The sequence below is a fragment of the Lissotriton helveticus genome, chromosome 2_2 (assembly GCF_964261635.1).
Source record: "Lissotriton helveticus chromosome 2_2, aLisHel1.1, whole genome shotgun sequence".
Classification (NCBI taxonomy): domain Eukaryota; kingdom Metazoa; phylum Chordata; class Amphibia; order Caudata; family Salamandridae; genus Lissotriton; species Lissotriton helveticus.
Window position 1 is genome coordinate 135,474,933 of NC_136060.1, and position 19,277 is coordinate 135,494,209.

General features: G+C 44.6%; 1 protein-coding gene across 11 annotated transcripts in view; it reads left to right on the forward strand.

Moving 5' to 3' along the window:
- FRYL (FRY like transcription coactivator) overlaps positions 1-19,277 on the forward strand; it is a 2,496,013-nt gene that overhangs the window by 779,436 nt on the left and 1,697,300 nt on the right. For all 11 annotated transcript variants that reach the window (XR_013608325.1, XM_078678213.1, XM_078678216.1 and 8 more), the window contains 2 exons: positions 11,832-11,918; positions 17,947-18,118. Coding sequence is in view for 10 of the 11 variants with exons in the window: in XM_078678213.1 (XP_078534339.1) it covers positions 11,832-11,918; positions 17,947-18,118 (259 nt within the window). In the remaining variant the exon portion in view is untranslated. The remainder of the gene's footprint in view (positions 1-11,831; positions 11,919-17,946; positions 18,119-19,277) is intronic.

Below are 19,277 nucleotides of genomic sequence, written 5' to 3' on the forward strand. Positions count from 1 at the left end.
ATAAGTTGTCTGGTATGCAATTGTTGTATTGGGAAATAATATACAGTATTTGGGTACATATGACACCGTGCGTCATGCAACTGGCTGTCAGTCAACCAGGTTTTAAAGTGGCATAAGAACTTCACACTCCAGATTCCCTGTAGAGGAGGTGTAGACCTTTCTAATTCGATATCATGTAAACAGTTACAATCTCTGCCTCCAGTACTGTGTGCTGTGGATTGTGACTAATTACTTTTGGAGGAATAAATCACCACCAGCGATACCAATTCCCAGCCCTTTAAGTAATGTACTTAGGTTTACTTTTGAGCATCTTTCTGAAATTGTTAGAGATGCTGGTCTGTGTTTGCATACGTGTGGTACTACATAGTGGTACTTGTTAAGATATCCAGCAGCATCCCATTAAAGCAGGTTTGATGATGACAGGCAGCACCTTTTGTTTTGTCCTAGAGAATCGAAATTTGCCTAGCTTACGTAACGGTAAGTTTCAATTCTATTAAGGACACGGAGGCGAGGATTATGCTTATTCTTCCTTCGCTTTATTACAAATAGGAAAACACAGCAGCCTTAGAAAAGCTCAAAATCCATGTCCAAACTGCAGGAAAAACTTGGAAACAAACAGCTTTTAAAGTTTGTAAATCCAGGACAAACTACAGCTCCCATGAGCCTTCCAACATTAGTCCTTCCATTATGTCCAGTCCAGGTACTAAAGCCAGTCCCCTCTCAACCTTCTTCCTCTTTCTTCGCGCTGGTTACGCACACTCCTCATTGGTCCCGGTCGGAGCCGTCATTTCCTAGCGGAAAAAAACGACAACGTAAGAGAAGCACCGAGAACATCACTGACAGCACGCAAGTTGAGAACATCATCAAGACTGGCATTAGAACATGCACCACGCAAAGATGGAAAACAGTTTACTTACTGAGATACGGGTGGGTTCGCAACGCCGAACTCCAGGGTGGGATAATCCTCGCCTCCGTGTCCTTAATAGAATTGAAACTTACCGTTACGTAAGCTAGGCAAATTTCGATTCTATGTCAGGACCGGAGGCTTCGGATTATGCTAGTTCAAAGCTTACTCACCACCAAATGAGCCAAATCCACCACCGGTTTAAAATAAAACCTTGTAAACGTGGAATCAGAGGACTAATCTGGTGTTCGCATCAAATCCTCTAAACGAGCTCCCACTGAACGCCTTAGAAGCCATGGCCCCCCTGGCTGGGTGAGCTCCAAAACGTTAAGTATCAATGCCTGCCTCTTGCATGACCCAACGCACCCACCTCGCAATAGTGGGGGAAGAGACTGCTCTGTGTGGTTTTCGCAGGGCAATTAACAATTGTTGTTCGCCCGGAGGGCAGATGTCCAACGTCATGTCTTCATAAGCCTTCAAACATTGCACGGCGCATAACTTGGGAGTGTCCACAAAAGCCGGGCACGAAATAATACGTGACGCCGACCTTGTGCGACGACCCACTGTAAAAGCGACCCCCGTCAGGGGAAAAAGACTCGCGCCGAAATGTCCAAGGCGCACACATCCGACACACGCCGGTAAGAAACCAAACGCAAAAGCACAGCCAACGTAGCTGAAAGTTCCATTAAAGATAAAATAATCGGTAGCCTGCCAGGACAAAAAATAGGTTCAGGACCACAATGACGTCCCAAAGAACCGAATACCGAGGCTCCAGAGGTAAAGAGAGATGAACGCCTCGCAAGGGCCTGCAAACGCAAGGGCGTTCCCCCACAGGAGAACCCTCCACAGGCCGGTGTCCCATTGAGACCGCGGAACGCATAGCCTTAATCGTCCTATTAGCCAGGCGCTTAGTTGCCAATACGGCTAAAAAAGTTAAGATGGAAAACAAGGTCTGCGACCACGGGATCCAAGTCCCTTCTAATACACCAACGCCGCCACTTAAGCTAAGCGGGTTTGTATCGATTCGCTGTACTGTCGGCTCAGGCTTTGTGAAGCGGGCTCTCAGCCGAACCCGAAAGGCCCGGGAACGACCAACGTCTCCGGGAAGTCTCCATGCCATGAGGCGGAGAGAGAGAGAGCCCTGAATGACGACGGGATGTGGCTCCCGATTCCGGATTGAGCAAGAGATGAGGAAAAACAGGGGAAGGAGGATTGGAAAAAATCCCAAGAAAAAATCCAGAAAATCGTCAAACCAGACATGAGACTGCCAGAGCGGCGTAATCAACACCATCTCTACCCCCTGACGGCGAACCTGGGCCGCCGTTCTCACCACCATTGAGAACGGAGGGAGCGCAAAGGGCGTCTCCCGACTCCAATCCTGGAGGAAAGCATCCATGGCTACTGCCAGAGGGTCCGGTCTCCAACTGAAAATCTTGGGAGTTGGTGGCACAGCCAAGACGCAAACAGAGCCACCGAAAAAGAAACCCCACCGGGTACTCAGCCATTGGAAAAACTGGGACGTCCAGCATCCGCCGACTGGCATCCTTTAGGTAGCGGGAGAGCCAGTCTGTCACCTGAGTGGCTCGGCCCGGCAAGGAGACTGCCGCCACCGGTATGTGACGTGCAAGGCAATAGACCCAGAACACCCTTGCCAAATCCGCCAGAGCTCGGGAGTGAGGACCACCCAGGTGATCGACGTACCAGACCGCCGAGACGTTGTCCATCACCAAGAGGACGCAGGACATCACCAAATACTTGGCTCGACCTTGGATCGCAAAAGACCCTGCTAAGAGCCCAAAACAGTTTACATGTAGCCTTTGTTCGTCGAAGGCCCATGCGCCGCCTGTGGAGAACTCCCCGCAGCGGGTACCCCAACCTGACCTGCCGGCATCGGATCCCATCACTAGGACCGGGACCGACCCGAAGGTCGCCCGGCCACTCCTAGCCGCCATATGTGAGAAAACCACCAGGACACCCCCGCCGTCACGTCCTCCGAGAGGGCGCATCTGGTCGTAGGACATGTCCCTTTCGGAGGTGTCTGGCGTGGAGGCGCTGGGGCGCTCCGTAGTGCAACGGCCCTGGGAAAAAAGCGCCTGAATGGCGGATGACAGAAGTCCGATCCTTCGAAACCTTCCGCCGTAACGCATGTCTGATCCAGGCTATCTTCCTCGAGGGAAGACTGAGAGAGGCCCCGACTGAGTCTATGACAAAACTTAGGGACGTAATGTCCTGACACGGAACCAGAAAACGACGTGGATTCGTTGATGACGAAAACCCCGCCTCTGGAGAAGCAGAACCGCTTGCTGAAGGTGACCAGCCAAGGCCATTGGACACTGGGCCATCAAAGGATGCCGGTAAGGTAAACGATCGTCCGAATACCTTGTCCCCGCAGGAACTCCATCGTGAAGCACTAAGGGCCGAGGAAAAAATACCGCAGGGAAGGGAGGTGGACTCGAACACACAGTTCCAGCAAAACTGAAGGAGCGCCAATGTGGAGGATGGATGGGCCCCACCACATAGGCGTCCGCCAGAGCCATGCGCACCACCCAATCCAGTGGGAGGAATACATTCCGAAGGAGATGAAGTTCCTCCATCCTGAAGTGTCGGTAGATCAACCAACCGCTGAAACCTTTGAGGTGGAACACCGGACGTACGCCGCCATCCGTCTTGTCCACTAAGAAGATATTGCTGAGAAAAACCCATCGGGATGCCGCGTTGCACTCATCGCAAAAAGGCCGCTAACCTGCCCTTCATGAGAACCCGGTTTGAAGACAGGACCCTTACCGTGGGAATTGTTGGGTCCAGGGGTCTAGCGGTACCCTCGACCGCTGAAGCGGTGGCCTCTCGTGGGGTAAAAAATTACCGAAGGTCGCTGAGGTCCGGTACCGGCCCCAGCCGGAGCCTTGCCCCCTACCGGAGGCTTGCTGCCCTGCTTGGCCGAGTACATCAAAGGAAAAACTCCCCAAAGGGGCCGCTCTGCGCCACCGACCCCGCTTCCAAAGAAGCCAAAGCACATAACCTCGGGTCCAGCTTAAGAAGCAAAGACCTCCGCCGTTCGGTGGGCAGGGAGCAGGTAGCGTTCCCCAAAAAAGGATCACTCTGAGCCCAGTTAGACAAACTCAGGGGAAATAACCGTGCCAGTGGCGTACGCCTCCTCCGCCATGTTGAGGCTCCCCGTTGCGACCCAACCGCGCCAATTTGTCATAGCACGACCGGCAGAAGCGGTCAATATCCTTTCGTGAGGAAGGTGGCCATCTTGCGCTGAACACTGGCGTCAGAGCCACCTACCCTCCAAAGTCGTACGCAGGCGACCTGTCACGGACCACGCCACCGTGTCTACCGGTGCGGACCCGTCTCGGGGTACCGCAGCGGTCAAGCTCGAGGGCGCCAAGAGCGCACTGACTCCCCAGCGTCACCGTGTCCGGGGAGACCGGCCCTGGGGACGGGGGGTGCGGTCTCCAAACCCGCTGCAGGCTCAGGGCCCGAGAGTGGCGCCGGGGGACCAGTTCGGCGCATTCCCGACAATGCGCGCAGACAGGCGATCCTCCATGGGACCCACCACCACCGTCGCACAGCGACATATGCAGCTGTTGACCGCTTGAGAAAATCTCTCATCTTGCAAATAGGAGATAAACAAGCTAACCATCTTGCATGTGAAGCTGTTGACTGCTTGTTAAAAATTCTCATCTTGTAAATATGAGATAAATAAAGAACCATCTAAAATCACTGTTTGAAAATTTCCCACTTTGGGATACTTCTACAGCATTGGCAGGATTCGAACCCTGGCCTCTGAGGGCTGTCCACACCAAAGGTACAAGACTTACCTTTGAGCTATAGCTCCTTGGTTGTAAATGGGAGACAGATAAATAACCATCAAAATAATAAATAAATAAATAAACATCCAAAGAAACATCAAAATAAACATCAAAATAAACATCAAAATAACCATCTTGTTCCATGGTTGCAAAGCAGGGAAGGGCAACCTATAGCCAAAACAGCCCTGTGAAGCGTACCCCCCTGATAGAGGGTGTCAAACAACCAGAATATGGGCAGACCACTTAGACTGCAATTACGTTTTGGGCCAATAACCTGGCAAGGTAGGGCTGCACGAAACCCCCCCAACGCGCTGGCCCTCCACACAGGGACCGGGCCTAACCACCCCAAATGCGCGTTGCACCACACAGAAATAAGTAAAGAACGTGCACTCGCCTACCGGCGTCACCGCGGTCTCAGCCGCCTATACAGACCCCGTAGGGCGTCAGTGAAATGAAGACAGGGCCAGATACAGACCCGGAGCACCGGGCGTAGAGGGGGTGGAGAGGGCAAAGCTCTGAGCCCGACCGGCTCCTCAGCGCGGCCCCCCAGCAGGAAGGGAAGCGCGCCGAGGAGCAGGCGAGACGACCGAGCGCCCTCTGGCGGGCGCCTCAATCACCGCACCGCCGCTGGGGCAAACGTCGCGAAAGGAGCGAGAGCGCTCCCGCGACAGGGCTCTGTAGGGAGGGAAAACGTTTTTCACACAAGAAACGTCAACAGAGCCCAACACACCCCCGTCGAACTGCCGAAGGGAAATACATCGCCCCAGGCCCCAAATCAAAAAATAGGGAAAACACTTAACTGACTGCTGCGTGAGTAGCGAAGAAAGAGGAAGAAGGTTGAGAGGGGACTGGCTTTAGTACCTGGACTGGACATAATGGAAGGACTAATGTTGGAAGGCTCATGGGAGCTGTAGTTTGTCCTGGATTTACAAACTTTAAAAGCTGTTTGTTTCCAAGTTTTTCCTGCAGTTTGGACATGGATTTTGAGCTTTTCTAAGGCTGCTGTGTTTTCCTATTTGTAATAAAGCGAAGGAAGAATAAGCATAATCCGAAGCCTCCGGTCCTGACATAGAATTCCCAGATTTCCTTAGTTTACAAAGTTCCCGTCTTGCTAACAAGACAGCATAAAATAGAAAATTGGATTCTACATTAGAAATTTGTATTTCTTGATCCAAACTAGATCCAAAAAAAGAGTAAACTAATTGTTATTTTTAGTTGTATTCCGATAATTTCATCCAGGAAAGCATTAATCGCATTCCAAAAAGAAACAACTTTTGAACATGACATATACAAATGTATAGTGTCCGCCTCCGTCTGCGCACATCTGGGACATGTATATACCTTGCCAGTAACCTTCAATAGTTTTTCAGGAGACTACTATACCAGATGAGTACTACACAAATGATTTTGATTTAGTGGTGCAAACTTTACTACTTTACGCAGTGTGATATATGAATTTGCATCAGGTCTCGATTGTCCAGCTCTTCAACCCACAATTTATGAACTTCGGTTCCGATATTTCCGTCCGCCTCCACAAAAACCCAATACCAAAATGATGTTTCCTTGCACCACTGTCTGGTTTTCATTACTTGATCAGAGTTATCTTCCCTCTCTGCCCAGTCTTGCCTTGCTGCCAGGCACGAAGTTGATAATATTTACACTTAGTCAGCCAGCCATTGGTACAATCACTGAATGCTTCCTAGCGCATCAAGTTATTACCAACCTTAAGGTCTGCCCAGCGAAAAATACCACCTCTTATAAGGGGTTGACTCAGTTGTTCCCTCAAACACTCGGGTGTACCAGGAGAGTCCCAGATTGGTGCCCATGTTGAAAAATAAGGAATTCTCAATTGTTTTCAGGGCGGACTTTAAAATCTTAAGCGTCACTTTAAAAAAAAAAAATGTGGGTCTCTGTACTCAAAAAGAAAACCAATTTGACCATCCGGTACATCAGTCAATAAAGCCTCAAAAAGCGTGCTTATTGATGAATTGTCTACTTTGTTGGCCAGCAGACGACTATCTTGAATTGGAAGGCGTAGCAAAAAAGCAAAAATGTCTGGTAATGCCAATCCTCCATTGTCTAACCTCCTACGTAATTTTTCCAGGAAATCCTCGGGCACAGCTGATACTCCCTATTCTTCCCTGTAGTTTTGCTATGTCTTTCTTTTAGAACGTCCATGGGATAGTATTAAATAAGAATGCCACTTTTTATTATAGATTATAAGAACACAGATTATAAGATCTTTTCTGGGATCATTGCAGCTCGGCTGGCTAGAGTAATATGAGAGGTTATCCACCCTAACCAAAGGTGCTTTATTGCCGGGAGGCAATTGAATGAAGTTACCTTCCAGTTATTAGGAGTTATTGACCTGGCAGAGGCTCGGAAACTGCCTGAAACGATATTGGCAGTGGACGCAGCCAAGGCCTTCGACAAGGTACATTGGCCCTACCTATGGGAAGCCCTGTGAAGTTTTGTTTTTTCAACAAATATGGTATCGGCAATTCAGACCTATCATTGCCCTAAAGCTAGAGTCCTAATAAATGGGAGGTTATCAGAATGGTTTGACATTTTTTAGAGGTGCAAGGCAGGGCTGCCCCCTTTCCCCGCTTCTCTTTAATATATATGTCGAGCCGCTAGCAAACCTGATTAGGTCTGACATGGCTATTACCCCTTTCAAATCGGGCATTTTTTAAGTTAAGGTTCTATGCTGATGACCTGTTGCTTTATACAAGTAAGCGCATGAGGCAATCCCAAGTTTGATGAGGAAGGCGGAGGTCTTTGGCTATATTTCAGGGTATAAAGTGAATCCATGGAAAACCGAGATCATGGACTGGAACCAGGGGGTGGTAAGTTGTGGTGCAAAGAACCAAATAGGATACCTTGGAATACTAATAACCCAGAAGATGGAAGATATTATAAAAGTAAACTGGAAGAAGGTTAGCGACAATGTAATAGGTTTAATCTCTAAGTGGGCGAACTTACCTCTTAATATCTATGGTAGGGTTAACCTTATTAAAGTAATCATTCTGCCAAAGGTAACGCTTTTTTCTGGTAGATACATGTATCTGCCTGTGTATTCCTCACTGACCCACCCACCTCCCCGTTGTCCACCTTCGTATAACAAAGGTTTTATTTAATATGGCTTTTTCCTGTGTATTTTAAATGCCCTGTTTTATTCATAGGAAATGCCTAGTTTGTTTTTGATTCTTTATACTGTGTGCATCTATGTATATATTGTATACTGTGTATACCTTAATTATGATGTTGGTCCACCCGTTCGCCTTGGAGGCACGGAAAAAATGGGTGGAACTGACGTCAGCACGCCGACGAGGTCTGTTTGTGGCTCCAATGACTTCAGACGGAGTCCCGAGCGGAGCCTTGTCTTTGTGACATCCTCGTCAACGTAGGAGAGCTAGGAAAAAAGTTTCTACGGAATGCTGGCGCAGGGGTAATTCAATAGGTGAGGAATCCACAGGCAGATACTGTATCCACCAGAAAAAACATTACCGAAGGTAAGTAAATTGTTGTTTACCCTCCAACATAAGATCCACTGACAACCACCTTATCTTCAGAAAACTACTCAAGAATTGGCTCTTTCCCACATAAGCACCATATGCAAACAGAAATTTACAGCATATCCCTCTGTATATAAGCATTTTATTTTCACTATAGATATGTACCTATCTTTGTGTATTGCATAGTATAAACCTGTAGAATAAGTAAGTTGTTGAAAATAAATAAATAATTAAAAATTATCTTTGGTCTAAATATACTTACTTCCATTGTGCATCTATGTACCTTCCATGTACTTGGATCTGTGTGTGTTACTTTTCTCCTGAAAAAGTATATCCAATGCACTACCCTATTTCTCATCCTGTACCTCTATCAATATTTTTAATCTACATATACTTACCTCTTTTATGAATCTATATAATTTCAATGTAGTTATGGATCTATATATTTATCACTCTTCTAATTTAGCATTTCAAATGCACTACCCTATTTCTCAGCCTATACTTCTCTCAATATATCTTCTAGCCCAACCTTCTGACTAATCTCAAACTTCTTTCTACTACTCTTTCCCATGCACTACCCATCTCTCACCTTATACATCTATCAATATATCCTCTACATCAACTCTCATTGATCCCAAACCCCATACCTCTACTATGATCCCCAAAATAACCCTTTCTAGACTCTCTCCTACTCAACCCCTCCTTGCATCATCGGACACCTTTTACTGTACCGATCCCCCAAAATAAACCTTTCTATACTCTTCCCGCTGTCATTTCCCCCCCAAAAGCCCCTTTTTACTCATCCAAAAGCTTCCTCCTACTGCTATGACCCCAAAAAAAACTTTAAAAAAAACCCTTAACTCTTCTATCCCTCCACTATCCTTTTCAATCAAAGTAACAGACTAACATGTTCACTTCTCAAATTCTATATTCCACTATACTAATTCACCACTAATCCTTTATGGGTTCCAGAGTAGCGCGCTACTCGCCAATAAAGCGTTTCAACACCCCATCAGGGTTACCAATGCTATATAAATGCAAACCTTTTCCCCTTTTCTACCCCTCCCCAACCTTACATATCCATCACTCAAATTACTTTCATGGTTCACCATACTAACTCAACACTAATCCTTATGGGTTCCATAGTAGCGTGCTACCCGCCAATAAAGCGCTTCAAAACCTTATCAAGGGGAAGCAAGCGCTATATCAATATTAATAAACAAGCTTATAAAGCGCATGGCTAAACAAACTAGTGTGCCCCTGCGCTGCGGCAGAAAAAAAGACCAGGTTCCGGGCAGTGAGGTGAAAGCAGATACAGGTTAAACGGAGGGGCTTACAGATGGAAAAAGCCAGGTCTTTAGCTTACTCCGGAAAATTGTCTCCGAAGAAACTTTTTTCCATCTTCTGTCCCGCAACCTACCCTTCTCTATCGAAATAACTGTATAACATATCCACCACTCAAATTACTTCCTATTTCAATATACTAATTTTCAACACTAATCCTTTATGGGTTCCGGAGCAGCATCCTACTTGCCAGAAAAGCGCTTCAACACCCAACAGGGGTAACAAGTGCTATATGAATGCAAACCTTTCTTTCTCTTTTATCTCTCCGCTATCCTTCTCACTCCAAATAACTGACTAATATCCACCACTCAAATTACTTTCATATTTCACCATACTAATTCAGCACTAATCCTATATTGGTTTCCGCCGTAGCGCGCTTCAATACCCCATCAGGGGTAACCAGCGCTATATAAATACAAACCTTTTTTTCTTTTCCTCTTCTATCCTTATGTCATCCTTCTGCTGGCCTTCTGAATCCAAATAACTGACTAACCTATCCACCATTTAACATTGACTTGCATGTTTCACTATACTAATTCTACACTAATCCTTTATGGGTCCTGGAGTAGCGTGCTACTGTCCGAAAAAGCGCTTCGACGCCTCATCAGGGGTAAGCGCTATATAAATGAAATTACAATATAATACAATACCAGGCAACGATATGCCAATAAATGGCAACTATGTTTAACTAATTTCACTACAGATTCAAAGCTTTCTCTTTACATTAATATAGTCTAAAGTATTACTGGGTTGTTGCTAGGTGACAGCTATGCTTTTGTCAAAACATCTCGGTTTGCTATTTGGGAGTTTTCTGGGATGTCTTGCTACTTATTGTATTCATGCTGTGCTTCTGCATTTCAGTGGTTTTTGCTAATGTTATTTGAGGATGGGATGGTCAATTGGACTAGCAAAACAAGGACTGCAATGGGTAACTCTAGCCTTCATTTGCTAGTATCTGAGGCTGTACAACTTTAGATATTTAAGTATTTTTGCCACATCTATAAAGGCTGCATGGCTAAAGAAATCCTTTTCCAGTTTGTTTTGATGATTGGCGATCTGAGATTGTTGTTCATTCGCCAATATCAAATAGAAGCACTACCTGTATTTGAGACCGTCGGTCAGACCACTAACTGCTGTCTACTGTGTGGATTTCTGAGGAATAAAACTAGGTATGGCAGAGTAGTTTTGCAGTGTTTTGTTTTTTCACCGGAGAGCTTTATTGTTCCTAGCTCCTATTCACTCAATTGGAGTGGATTCTGTAAGTGTTCTCAATATCCAGATAGTTAAGATAACACAAATAGTACTTGTGTTAGTACCCAACTTCAAGACTAGTGGAATATACCGTTTCTATTATTTTCATCCATGAGCTATGTTTGGATATTTCTCATCTGAACTTCACTTCAGGGTAAGTATCCTGTTGGAAGATGCTTGCTCAACTACGTATACTAGGTAGTAGTTTGAGTATTGGAGTCAGAAAGGAGATGAAGAGGAAGAAGCTGTGCAGGGGTATACAATTACCAGTATCATGTCAAAGAGACTTTAATGTATGTAAGACCATTTTATGTCCACCTCCTATTCCTTAATAGTACATTGTCTAGTGTTGTTGCAGCCTGATAAAGACAACAAATATTCAGTCATTTGTGCATCACCAATTAATACTGTATACTGATGTGCATCATTCAGAAATCTAGCCTCTAAAAACACTTTTCTCAGATAAACTTAAGGACCAGGATATTAAGTAGAAAATCAACTTAGAAAATGTCTGTTACACAGATAAAGAAGGCTAAAATAAGTATAATTTAAATAAGTGATGCTCAAAGTGAGGCCTGGGGGCTGATTGTGGACCTTTTGACCTTTACATGCATCACACCTGGTGAACAGCAGCACAAGATGCTGTATGGTTGCTGAGCACTAATATTGAGAAAATGTATTAAGCTGCATAGAAATGCTTGCCCGTTTATTAAAAAGAAAATGTAAAAAAAAGAAATATGTAAACCTCCTTACACAATCTCCGACTCACCCTAACTCCCTACTGCCACCCTGCTGGCATCAGTGCAGCCCTCTGTCACAGCACAGACAGTACTTTGTGGCCCCTGGGCAAATGTTTGTGAGTATCCATGATTTAAATGGATCTGAGGAACCTTTCTTAACTAGAGCTTTGATGGCGGCGAAGCGGTTAGTTGCTATTTTTTTTTCTTGCTTCGCTATACTACGGTATTTTTTTTTAATGTATCCCTTTCTTTGAATTTACAGGAACGTTTGGATTTCTCAATGAAAGAAATAATATTTGACCTTCTCAGTGTTGGGAAATCTCCTAAAACCTTCACTATCAACCCTGAGGTAATGCAGCTTGTAACATCTTAGCCTAGTTGCGGTCTCTCCCAATTGCTATTTACATTTAATTGAACTATTTAGGATTGTGATTTGGAGCTCATACAGCAGAGTAATCTTTTCTTTTGCAGCATGAATCCTTTTCTGGATTCACATGCTGTGCATTATTCCGCCATCTAGTGGTTGGGTCCAGAATTGTTCTTGTTTTTTTTCTCTCTTGTTTTGGGCGTTGTCGACCACCATTTGGTGCTAGGTACGTCCCTTGTGTGACATCAGATGGCGCCCTGGAGATCGTTGTGCGTGGTAGTCATCTTCATATTCTTTTTTCCGCCGTTGGGTCTGGAAGAAGGACTGGAAGCTCAGAAGTTTTTTTTACACCACAATGTCTCGAAGAAGACCTCCCTAACGTACCTGGGTTTCTCCAGTGGTGATGAAGACCAGGGAATACCAGCAGAATCAACACACGAGGGCTCGGATGTCGAAATTCTGGAGTGGGAATCTGAAAAACCACACACCCACAAGAAGGCGAGCAAAACAGGGAAGAATACGGATAAGGTAATACAACACACACATCTGTCAGAACCAAAAAATAAGAAAATAAGGCGCAGCCTAGACGCTGAAGAAAAAAGCGAGCGAGGGTCAGCCGCAATCTAAGGAGTCCCACAGAACCCTGCCAAGGGTCATTAAGGAGTGAAAATCGCAGTATACGCCGAAACGGAGGGTGGAGCATGAAGCCCCAAAAACAGGTGCGCCGCTTTTGAAACAAGAGACGGGCACGCCCAAAAAGAGAAAATCTGTCACCAAAGCGGAGTTAAGTCGAAAAGAAGAGGAAACAACTTGAGTCCGAGATGGCGGCGCTTCTCCAGAATAAGAGGGAGTTCGACGCATCACTAAAAGACTTCCGAATTCCGAAAGCACCGATCCTCAAACCAGAAAACGTTCACGCCGAAGAAGCAGAAGACGCTGAAGGGGGAAGAAGAGGATATCCTCAAATCACCCCCAACTCCCGAACCTCGCGAGGAAGATCTCGAGGAATATATAGACGCTCCTGAAGAGAAGGAAGCCTCTGAAAATTTCGAGGGTAACTTCAACGACCTCGACACCGAAAGCCCGAAGAAGATATGCTATCCGTCGAAGGCATCTCCACCAGAGGATATCGCCTTCTACAACGGACTAGTTAAGAGGGCTTCAGACACTTTTGAGGTCACCCTCAAGCGGGAAAGGGAGACAAATGTTTCCTTCTAGAAACATTAGCCCCAGCCAACAAGGGGACACAGTACTTACCAATGCTACCAAGCATCTTAGACCAGGGTAAGGAAGCCTTTAAGAAACCAGCCTCAAGTAAAGTGGTAACTCCAAGAGTCGAGGAAAGTACAAAGCCTCCTCCAAAGATCCCAAATATATTCAGGGGAACACGGTGCCTGACTCCATCATTGTCACAACAGCCAGGTCCACCACCAGAAGAAGAGCAAGGGGATGGATATGGTGGGAAGAAAAATGGAAAAGGAAGCTGCGACACAGTGGCGCATCGCTGATTCGAATGCCCTATTGAAGATTAACAGTGGAGCGACATAGAGGAGCTCATTAACAAACTCTCTGAAGAGGACAAGAAAAGCGCAAAATCTATTGTTAAAGAGGGAAGAAATATAGCAAATACATGCCTTAACTCTGCACTAGATGCAGCAGACGCTGCCAACAGGGAGATGTGACGGGCACTACCCTAAGACCTGCCTGGCTCAGAATCTCAGGTTTTAAACAAGAGGTTCAAACATCCATCATCAACAGGCCTTTCACAGGTGAAGCACTGTTTGGAAAGGAGGTAGACAAATCACTCCAGCAAATCAAAAAACATAATGAGATCGCGAGAGCAATGGGAGCCCCACAGCAAAGGGGCACCTTTAAAAGACGTGGGTTCAACAACAGAAAACTCACAGGAAGAGGTACATTTGGCCAAGTATTTCAGATGTCACAGCAGCAACAAGTCCAAGGTAACATACAACAGACTAGCCAACAAACTGGATACCAAGGTTGGCAGCAACAGCCAAAACATCCCTTTCGAGGAAGAGGCAGAGGCCAACCCTCTAAAGGCAGAGAAAATGGCACAAATGGACTTCCACATGGAGAAAGACCCAAACTAAACACCAGTGGGGGGAAGAATATCTAAATGTTTACAAAAATGGAAAAACATCACAACCGACAATTGGGTTTTAAATACATTAAAATACAGGTACTGCATAGAGCTCAGAAGTACACCGCCTGTGAACCTTCCAAAAATAAGGCCATTTCAAAAACCAGAACTCGCACAGTTAAATTTGGAGATCAAGAACCTACTCCAACAGCAAGCAATAGAGTGTAGTCCCAAAACAAGAGTATTTCAAAGGCAACTTCTCATCTCATTTCCTAGTGCCCAAACAGGACCTGAAATTGAGGTCAATCCTGGAAACGAGTTCATTCTAATACAACATTTCAAAATGTCTCTCCAAGAGATAATCCCGCAAATTCAAAAAGGAGACTACATGGCTGCAATAGACCTCAAAGACGCTTGCTTAAACATCCCATTGAACAAGAAACTGAGTAAGTACCTATGGTTCCTACTCAAAGGAACACACTATCAGCTCAAAGTACTACCTTTCGGAATAAGGTCACCACCACGCATCTTCACCAAGTGCCTAGCCGCTGTGGCAGCACACCTGAGAAAGGAGGGAATACAAGTCTACCCATAGCTGGACAACTGGCATATAAGAGCAAACACAAAACAAAGATGCCTCAATCACACTCAAACAACAATCCACACGCTACATGCACTATAGAGTTTTCAATAAGCCACAAGAAATCATCCACAAAACCAGAGAGAAAAAACTTTCCTAGGTGCAAGACTGGACTCAAAAAACGCGCTGGCATACCTGATCAAAAAAGGATACAAGCAATAACACAAGAAACCACCCTCTACCAGAAGAGTCAATCTCTGACAGTGAGGAGAGTTACGAAACGTATGGGCATGATCGCATCATGCATCCCACTCATGCTCGTCTACATATGTGCCTATTCCAGGAATGGCTAACCAACAACTGGTCTCAATCCATAGGGAGTTGGGAGGATATAGTGGTTGTTACACACAAGCTGCAAGCAGAGATATTATGGTGGACATCCAAAAACACATAGCAGACCTTTCAGGGACCCAACTCCTTCTGTGACAATCACTACAGACGCATCCCTCAATGGATGGGGAGTGCACTGTAAACATCTGAAAGTACGTGGTCGATGGAACATACAGGATTCCATAAAGCACATCAACTACTTTTATAACATGTATTTGTAAAGCGCACGTTCACCCGGAGGGATCTTGGCGCTGAATAACAGATGTTTGTTACCCAACTCAATGGTACTCATTTTATTGACCTCAGATGGATGAAAGGCTGAGTGGACCCTCCGAAATTTGAACCGGTCACCATGAGATCGAACACAATGGATGCATTAGTCTACGGAGCCACCAGACCCGGCTATAATTGGAAATGAAAACTGTTCTCCTAGCTCTGAAAGCGTTCCTGAAACAAATTCATGGGAAGACTGTCTTAATCCAAACAACAATACCACAACAATCTTCTACCTCTGCAAACCAGGAGGTACAAAACCATTTCTACTGAGCAAGCTAGCACAGGAGATTTTGCAATGGACAATATCTCAAACAATCAATCTGCAACCAGTTTACCTACCAGGAATATACAACACTACAGCAGATCAACTGAGCAGACAAAACAACTGCTCCTATGAATGGAACTACTCCACGGAACAGTACAGTCCATGTTATCTCTGGGGAACACCAGCTATAGACCTTTTTGCAACAATACAGAATAAGAAATGCAAGTGCTTTGCCCCGAGGTATCCTCACCACTTGTTCAATGGGAATGCCCTGCCCCTCAACTGCTTAGGGACATTTGCATACGCTTATCCAACAATACCCCATATACATAATGTACTGGAAAAGGCAAGGTCAGCAAATTCTCATTTCTCCACAATGGCCCAGGCAGGCATGGTACTCCCAATCTGCTAGAAATGTGCAGGGGACAAATAATCAAAATCAAGACGGAGAAAGACCTATTGACAATGCAACAGTGCCAAATCTATCATCCCGAACCAACTACGCCACACCTGGCGGCTTGGCGCCTGAATGCAGAGTTTAGTCACCTCAACCTGCCTCAACAAACTATTGAAATTCTAAAGGAGGCAAGGAAACAAACTGCAAGAAAATGCTATGCCGCAAAATGGAAGCGATACACCACCTGATGCACAGCTGACAATCAAATAAAATCAATCAACACACAAACAGTAATCATATACCTGACTCATCTCCTAGACAGTTACATCAACTACTCCAGTAAAAAGGTGCACCTGGCTGCCATCGTAGCATACATCAGGGGAAAAACATGCAAGAGTTTCTTCTCAAGGCTTGTCATAAAACGATTCCTAGAAGGAAGTAAAATAATTGCTCCTCCTAAAATAGCTCGATTGCCCATGTGGAGTCTCAATACAGTGCTCACATAACTAATGGCAAAACCCTTTGAACCCATGCATAAAGGGGAGCTCAAGTACATTGCTTTCAAAACAGCATTTCTAATCGCTATTACATCCTTACGGAGAGTGAGTTTGCTACAAGCATTAACCATACAGGAACCATACATGCAAATTCACAAGGACAAGGTTATTTTAAAAACAAATCCACAATTCCTGCCGTAAGTGGTATCCAAATATCACTTGGATCAAAATATTCTTCTCCAAAAACTAAAGGAGAAAGAAGCCTCCATACCCTGGATGTAAGGAGAGCACTGCTGTATTATCTACAGAGTACAGAACAAACACGCTAATCCAAACAACTGTTTGTTGCCTACTCGCACACCAACACTGGTACTCCCGTCTCAAAGGCTGCAATCTCACGATGGGTAATCCAATCAATCCAGCTATGCTACTCAAATGCTAACCAGGAATTACCGGGACGACTAACATCTCACTCAACTAGGAAAAAAAGGGAGCAACCCTGGCATTTATGGCCAATGTGCCCATTGACACCATATGTGCAGCAGCCACATGGGCATCACGCACACTTTTACCAAACATAACTGTGTGGACATACAAATAAATAAGGAAGTACAAATAGGACCGAAAGTACTTCAACACCTGTTCCAAAGTCTTCCTCTTACCACAGCACCCCCAAAAGGGGAGAAACTGCTACGTAATCTAATACACAGCATGGGAATCCAGAAAAGGATTCATGCTGCAAAACGAAATGGTTACCAGTAGGAGTAGTTTTGCAGCTTGATGAGTTTTCTGGATTCACATGCGACGCACCCGACTCCCCTTACAAGGAAAACAAACAGGTGGGGAAGAAAGTTATAAGAACTAATTAAAGAACCATCTAAGGACTATCAACTAAAATCACAAAGACTAAGGAATCCGATGATGGCGACCACGCAGACCTCCAGGGCGGTGTCGAACATCACACCCTGGCACCAAAAGTTGGTAGACAACGCCCAAAACGAGAAAATAAAACAACAAAAAACAAACTAGCAATTTTAGACCCAACCACTAGATGGCGGAATAATGCACAGCTTGTGAATCCAGAAAACTCATCCAGCTGCAAAACTACTCCTACTGGTAAGAAACCATTTAGTTTCTGGTTGATATTCTGCAATGACACTCTAGAAAATCCCTTTCTTTGTTTCACACTCTTTTGCCAGAGAGATGCTGTCCCAAATGTTTATTTTATCTGGAACTCTGTTCCATAGACCATGTGAAGTAACTTGCAAACAGCGAATAGCAATTTGCCAATTTTTTCTAACAACTTTTATCAGAATATATTTTAATTGCTGGTACTAGCAGGAGCTGCTTTTGCAAATGATGGCATGGCCACTAGAACAAAGTTAAATCTGAAGTTACTTAAAAGTTTTTATGGAGTAGCTCCAGCCTAAATAACATGCTCTGCCTGTAATTGTATTGATATGTGAAATTTATGTTAGTTTCACTTATTTTTATCTGTATGAAGCGGATGAATATAGGTCTCAGAGTATTCCTTGTAATAGCAGACAGTTTACAACAAAAGGATGGCGAACCTCCAATGCCAACAACAGGAGTGGTTCTTCCTTCAGGAAACACTTTGCGGGTGAAGAAAATCTTTCTCAATAAAACATTGACAGATGAGGAAGCAAAAGTCATAGGTTTGTTTTATGATTTGTAAATTGAAGTTACTGTTGTATGGTTGTCCAGTAAAATGTTTGCATCAACCACATTTGTTGCATACTACTATGAGCTGCTTTGTGATCCTAAATGTCATCTTATTTCTCTATCTTGTCTTAGTGTTGAGCTACTCTCCTGCATGCTTAAACATTGAAAGTTTTTGAGGCGGTCTCTTTTGCTATTGCATTTATTTAATTAGTAAATGTTTAGCACAAGAAATATTTAGCTAAGGACCTGTGTTTTGGCATTTGCAATTGGCTGATCCACCCTGCACATAGAATACAGATAAGTAAGTTACTGCCATTAATTTGTGTTTTTTAGCATAAAATTAAATTTGTTTTCTACACAACTAATAATCCTAGAAACAGAATGGCTAATAGAAATAAGTGGACTTCAGTTGCTTTACTCTTCTGTTAATGTAGAATAAAGTTCTCTTCCAAAATAGATTAACTGATTTCACTTTGATTACAGTTTTTTCGCTCAGCTCATTGGAAAACAAAATAATTTGGGCTCATTTAGCAGGATGTCACCAGTGCATTGGCGACTTCATGTTCCTCTGATGGAACTAAATTACTTCGCGTTTGAAACATGCAGTGTGTGGGCGGACAGTTGTAAAGTGTTTAGTTATGATATTACTCTACAAACGCTATATAACCATCTAGAGGGATGACCTACAAAAGATAATTCCTAGGGAGCTGCCAGATAGAGCTGTCCTAACATGAGAGATGGTGGAAGGCTATTTTATTAATCCGGTCCTTAATAATATGAAGGTTTGCTGTCCAAAATCCACTTTATGAAACGTGGGGGCACAAACAAAACAATTATAGTGTTCTAGAGGTTTGTGACTGAGGGAACATGAGTCTTACCAGATATGGTATCAAAAGGCAGGTTTGTTTTTCCAGGTGTCTGATGTGGAATTTCATTCTCACAGCTACTGGAAGCTTGTGCAGTGACATCCACCACCCACTACTTGACCTCCATAGCCCACCACCAAAGTTCTGTGCAGCATTTTGAGCCCACTGAAGTTCCTGGATTGAAAGAATGAAAAGCATTTATAAAATGTGTACTTATATCCCAAAGAGTGTCATGGCACTGAGAAGATCAGTTGAGACGCACCAAGAGCTAGGAAAACTGAAAAGG